Raw genomic sequence first — 7058 nt, 5'->3', positions numbered from 1 at the left:
CCCCTAGAGCATAAAAGGAATATCGCTGCCAAATTGCAGCTTGCTAGGTGTGGTGGTTCTCGAGATAGGGCGATCAGTGTGTGAAATGTGAATGAGTTCTCGTTCTTATAATATAAGATTTACTAGCTGAATTCCGTCGCTTCGCTCCGGAATCCCGCTAGTTCATCCCGAGGCATGGCCAAGCTTGTGGAAAAGGCATGGCCGAACTTGTATTTTTATCAAACTAAAAACATAAACGAAACTCAATATTAGGCGAGCGAGGAAAAGTTTTCTCTCCCTCAGTCTCTGCACTCTGTGTATTTCTTATGGTGATTTTAGCGATCAAAAATTGATCATATCTCAGGATCGGTTTAGATTTTCGCAAAATCCTTTCTTATTGCACACCTAGACCATAAAAGGAATATTCCTACCAAATTTCAGCTTTCTAGGTGTTGTGGTTCTCAAGATAGAGCGATCAGTGTGTGAACTATGAAATGTGAACTGTGAATGGATCTTGTTCTTATAATATAAGACATTATAAGAACAAGATCCATTTTTTTTTTCAAAGACGTATTCCGCAAATTTAATAGAAAGTCGTGTGATGTTCACAGCAGATTTCTGTGGTTTATTCTTAACACAATTAAAATAAGTAAAAAACATACAAGGTCAATAATATTATTTACCTTTCTTGGGATTTTCCAAAGGAAGGTAGTTGATGGATATACTGGGGCACTTCGGACATTTTGAATCTACATTGGACACATGTCTGATTGTTGTACTTAACCTAAAGTGATGTACATTTATATTAATATTAGGTGTAACCAAATAGCCTGGCTGTAGGTAACTTGCATACTATTTCAATTTTAACCTTGTTGATATATTTCAGTGTAAGAACTGCGTTGATATATATCAGTGTTAGAACTGCGGCATTCCGCGGGTAATACTTGTAAATCCCGCAAAATCCCACGCGGCCTTGGTCACATCCCGCGTGAGATCCCGGGGGATTCAAAAGCCTGCGGGATTGCTAGCCCTACACACGTAGCACTGGTCCTAAGGCCTAACCAACTTTTAAAACTATCACCTTATCAGTTAACAATCAAAAGCCTGCGGGATTGCTATCCCTACACACGTAGCACTGGTCCTAAGGCCTAACCAACTTTTAAAACTATCACCTTATCAGTTAACATGCTGGGCCCGTCCCTCCGGGAATTATTTAGCCCGTAGTTTATTCGATCAGTGCCTATGTACCTACCTAATTTGTTTAATATTCAGTTTATTATCATTCTTGATTTATGATGTTGATGATGATGATGATGATGATGATGATGATGATGATGATGATGATGATGATGATGATGATGATGATGATAATAATAATGAACTGGATATTAAATAAATTAGGTAGGTACATAGGTACTGATTTTCTTTAATCACGATCAATTAAAATACGGGCTAAAAAATTCCCGGAGGGACGGACCCAGCTTGTTTTTACATTCATTTCAGGGGTTAAAGGTGTTTGAATGTATTGGAAAGTCTTGTACACTCACTTGGTAGGCATACCCTTGCTCAGTTGACTCCAATGACCAACATGTTCATCCACGTAATGTTTCTCAAATATGTTCACTTCCAAGCTGTGTTCAATGACTGGGGAATTCAACTTATACAGGGTGTACCAGATGTCACTGAATCGCAGACAATGAGCACTCTCGTGATATGTGTCAGGATCGGTCACATAGGAAGGAACTATGCGATCCACACAGCTTTGGCCTCCCCTGACCTGAACACCTAGTAAACAAATAAACTTAAATAGAATGTACCCTGCTTATACATATTGTCAGAATAAGACATCTTTTACTTTTTCACCCGCAGTTTGAATAAGGATATTGTAATATTGTAATATTTGAATAAGGATATTGTAATGTATATGAAGGAGGGCTAAAGATAAAGAAACAACTGTGTCGGCAACTAAAACGGACCAAATATGATATTCGACAAATTTCGAGATCAGAGCTCATTTGTGTGAGAAAATGTGAAAAAAATCCCCCAAAAACCAGTTTTTTTGGTTATTTGGCTTTATGGTTTTCTGGACAAAATTTGCAACACCATTTTCGTATTCCTGGTAAAAAGACCTTTAATTTGATATATAGGTCGACCAGGTTTGGATAAGTCCTTCTATGGGAACAGACAGAGTGACAGACAGACAGACTGACTGACAGACAGACAGACACACAGACGACACCGAAGCGAATACAATAGTCCGTCCCTTATACCTTTTATTATTACTGTTGTAATAATAAAGGAAGGACGGACTAAAAACCACTGGTGGAGATTGAACCACGATTGAATAAACTACGGGCTGAAAAATTCCGGGAGGGACGGGCCCAGCTTGTTCCTCGATGTTTCTTAAAAACTACCAATATAATGTTTAAGTCACCCATCCATTAATTGGCCTTGCTCGGCGTAGCTTAACATAGGCGACGCTAATGTTTAAGTCACCCAGCCATTTATTGGCCTTTCTCGGCGTAGCTTAACACAAGTGACGCTAAAACCAGTCTTAAATTATCGACTGAAGTGTTATCTAAAACTTTCTCGCTTTGAGTTCATAGGTCGTCGCGACAAATTTCAAGATCAGAGTTTACCCATAGAATGTCTAATATGAATTGGTAAACAATATTACCAAATTTCTATTGTTATCTTTATCAACATCAGTTATCAAATATGTACTTATCTCAAATCCGCTCTGATTAGAATCTCCCACTTCCGCAAAAACCTAAATCGATTTGATATCTATTTCGGTATTTTCGGATCCACAAGAAGAAAAGAAGAAGAAGAAAAAAAAAAGAAATATACTTATAGAAAGAAAAGTACATAAATATGGTACGGACCCAGATACCTAAACAAGGATTTAAGCAATTTTACTTACATACTCATTGAAATAAAACAATCAATGACAAATTCAGCTAGTTATTAATATTAAAATAGGCTCTATTAAGTTTAGACACATCTTTAAATATTTAGAAAATGCAGGATTTCATGCTATTGTTACTAAAAAAAAAAAAAAAAAAAAAAAATCTATCAAACTTAAAATTCAATATGACTAATTAACATTTATGTACCTACCTTTGTTCCCAATAAAATAAAAAGTATAGGAATAAAGACAAATAAATAAAATTATAAGTACAAATAAACCTAAAATAATAACAGAAATTCAACACAGTAAACAGATGGTCTTCAGAGAGGAAACAACAAAACAAAGGAAACAAAGGCCTTTGATTGGAACGTTGTGGGGGAGGAGATTTGAAGTGTTTGAAAACCATGTCAATAATAATGTTGAGAATCATAAAAGAGATAAATGCCTCTCTAAAATACTAAATACTAACAGAAGATGTGAAAGAGTTAGGAGAGCTCTTGAGAACACCCTACAAGCCCTACCCTAGATCCTAAAAACACTTGAGAGAAAAAAGAAAGGAAAAACAAAAGAGAATAAATAAATGAACCAGTGCTGTACAAATGTAAATTTTTCAATTGAAACAACTTATTGTTTGTTTTTCTATTAATTATTATTGTTATTTCTTTTAAACTTTTTGTATTCGGTATTTTAAATTTAAATATTATTAAACTTTCTACATATAAAAATTATATCAAATTAGTAATAATTTTCCAATTGCTTTCAAATTAAGTAAAATACTCACATCTACATAATAATATGTAGTATCTAATAAAATTGGACCAGTTTGCAATTCTCTCAAAAACCCTCAAGTCTGTTTTGACACGCTCATTACCTAGAGTCCTAGAGCCTTTATAAGGAACACTCACATTTCAAGCAAGATATTAGTAGGTATCTAATCTTACACGAAGACAACAAAAAATATTTAGTACACACCCGGTCTTTGACAAATGGAGTTCCGAATTTTTAACAAAATATTTACTCTAAACCCTTTCTTCAATGAACTAAATAATTTTCCAATTGCTTTCAAATTAAGTAAAATACTCACATCTACATAATAATATGTAGTATCTAATAAAATTGGACCAGTTTGCAGTTCTCTCAAAAACCCTCAAGTCTGTTTTGACACGCTCATTAGAGCCTTTATAAGGAACACACACATTTCAAGCAAGATATTAGTAATCTTACACGAAGACAACAAAAAATATTTAGTACACACCCGGTCTTTGACAAATGGAGTCCCGAATTTTTAACAAAATATTTACTCTAAACCCTTTCTTCAATGAACTACTCACCTAATATCTCAATTTAATGTTGAACCCAAATAGAAATACTCAATAGCTCAATACCTATGTCAATAATATCTAAGGACCCATCAAATATCCTAAATACTCAGCTCATTATGAGAAATCCTCAATTTAATGTTGAACCCAAATAGAAATACTCAATAGCTCAATACCTATGTCAATAATATCTAAGGACCCATCAAATATCCTAAATACCTACTCAGCTCATTATGAGAAATCCTAAGGAAACAACGAAACAAAGGCCTTTGATTGGAACGTTGTGGGGGAGGAGATTTGAAGTGTTTGAAAACCATGTCAATAATAATGTTGATAAAATCATAAAAGAGATAAATGCCTCTCTAAAATACTAAATACTCATCTAACAGAAGATGTGAAAGAGTTAGGAGAGCTCTTGAGAACACCCTACATCCCATAACCACTTGAGAGAAAAAAGGAAAAATAAAAGAGAAAAAAGAAATAAATAAATGAACAAGTGTTGTAAAAAATGTAAATTTTTCTATTGAAAGAACTTATTGTTTGTTTTTCTATTAATTGTTTTTTCTTTTAAACCTTTTGTATTAGGTATTTTAGATATCTATTATTAAACTTTCTATAAAAATTGTATCAAATTAGTAATAATTTTCCAATTGCTTTCAAATTAAGTAAAATACTCACATCTATGTAGTATCTAACAAAATTGGACCAGTTGGCAGTCCCCTCAAAAACCCTCAAGTCTGTTTTGACAAGCTCATTAGAGCCTTTACTAGGAACACTCACATTTCAAGCAAGATACCTATTAGTGATCTTACACGAAGACAACAAAAACTATTTAGTACACACCCGGTCTTTGACAAATGGAGTTCCGAAATCTTAACAAAATATTTACTCTAAACCCTTTCTTTAATGGAATACTCACCTAATATCTCAATCTAATGTTGAACCCAAATAGAAATACTCAATAGCTCAATACCTATTTTAATAATATCTAAGGACCCATCAAATATCCTAAATACTCTGCTCATCATGAGAAATCCTACCCACAAAGATAGAAAGATCCCCATTTAAGTACCGTCTCTTTTAACACTTTCTTCAAAAGGCTCTTGAACTGCATCTTACCTTGATTGCGGTTTGTTGGAAGTTCTTTGAAACGTGTAATCATGATGTGGTTTTCTTTCATATTTGCTACCAAAATCTTGTCTTCTGCTTCTTCTTCTTCTTCTTCTTTTTCTGTTTTTATTTCTTCTTCTACTTCTATTTCTTTTTATTCTTCTTCTAGTTCTTCTTCCATTCCTTGGAAGTTCTTTGAAACGTGTAATCATGATGTGGTTTTCTTTCATATTTGCTACCAAAATCTCTCGATGGCTTGGAAGTTCTTTGAAACGTGTAATCATGATGTGGTTTTCTTTCATATTTGCTACCAAAATCTCTCGATGGCTTGTCTTCTTCTACTTCTTTTTCTTCTTCTACTTCTTCTTCTGTTTTTATTTCTTCTTATTCTTCTTCTGCTTCTTAGTTCTTTTTATTCTTCTTCTAGTTCTTCTTTCATTCCTTCTAGTTCTTCTTCCACTGTTTCTGGTTGATAGGCTCTTTATTAATGGTAATGGGTTTCTTTAGAATCTCATGAATAAGTTCGCTGTGCATACCTATGTAAAGTACCGTACGTAGTAGTGTCTTTTATAACTACCTACAATTTATATGATCTAATAGTAAGGCACCTTGTTTGTGACATATGGAGATTGTCTTCATTATGACAATAGGTTGTCATACGTCATAGTTGGAGCATATTTTTCTAATATGGTTTGCCCTGCCTAGTTCCTACATGTTTGATGATTGGTAACTATCTACTTCACTACTTACTACGAGTATCTTTGATGATTTGTGTTTAGATGTTATAGTGTACTATTTTTTAATGTTATCTATTGTTATTTAATTTGAGCGAGGTAACGGGTAATGGACTGATTGTTATCATATTTTATGTAAAAATTGTCTCAGCTATTGTTCTGGTTATTTATTTCGACTCGTCATTTGTATCAACTGATATCGGAATCAGTAGTTTACTCTGTTTTGGGCATTTTTTTTTTTTTATGTAGGTAGGTTTTGATAACTATCTTTTTTTGTGATCTTGTGCTGTAAACAAATGGCTTTTCACTGGGAGTCTTTTAAGTCTGATTCTGAAGATTCTGGACTTTTGGAGGCCTCATTCGTCAATTCGGTCCTTTCTATGCAACAAATTCTTTTCTTATGCTGGAATGATTAAGACTATTTTCTATTCGGCCTTTGAATGCAACATTCTTCGTCCTTATAAACATTCTTGAGCATTCCATTGATGAGAAGTGGTTTTTTGCATATCTTTCTAACATGTTTAAACCCCTTTTTCCCATTCACCACATCGTTTACCCCTTTTCTTTTCAAGATTTCAAGTTGTTCTAAATATTGTCTATTCTTCTTTTCGAGTACTTTTTGAAGAAGTTTGAAGAATGGATTGTTCTCTTGGTCTACAATGCCGAAATCTGCAAGTACCGTTTCACTTGTCTCGCTGGTGTTTTGTAGGATGTTGCTGAAATGTCTAGTGAGTTCTTGTGAAGACGTTTCATCACATAGACTGTGGTGTAGTGTGATGTTTATTGTGCTCTTCTTTTTGATATTTTGAACAGTTTCTCAACGCTTTAGGAATCTTTTTTTAAGAATCTTCAGTTCAAAACGCTGAAAACAGGTGGAACACTTAAAAGTGTTTCAAGTTTAGACCTTTGAGAATACCGTTTATGTGAAGAATTTTGCTGATAAAAGAGTTGATGAGTGTGGGAATTTCGTGTAGCAAATGTGATGCTTCAGATAGTTGTTTTCAT

The 7058-nt window shown here is 34.0% G+C and overlaps 1 protein-coding gene across 1 annotated transcript in view; it reads right to left on the bottom strand.

Moving 5' to 3' along the window:
• LOC103521219 overlaps positions 1–1756 on the bottom strand; it is a gene marked incomplete at both ends in the record, with an annotated part of 3569 nt that extends 1813 nt beyond the window's left edge. The window contains 2 exons of the mRNA XM_026831030.1: positions 663–763; positions 1527–1756. Of these exons, the coding sequence (XP_026686831.1) occupies positions 663–763; positions 1527–1756 (331 nt within the window). The remainder of the gene's footprint in view (positions 1–662; positions 764–1526) is intronic.
• Positions 1757–7058: the final 5302 nt, after the last annotated feature.

Source organism: Diaphorina citri, unplaced genomic scaffold (assembly GCF_000475195.1).
Source record: "Diaphorina citri unplaced genomic scaffold, Diaci psyllid genome assembly version 1.1 scaffold2814, whole genome shotgun sequence".
NCBI classification, from domain to species: Eukaryota; Metazoa; Arthropoda; class Insecta; order Hemiptera; family Psyllidae; genus Diaphorina; species Diaphorina citri.
This window is presented reverse-complemented; position numbering and strand designations above follow the sequence as displayed.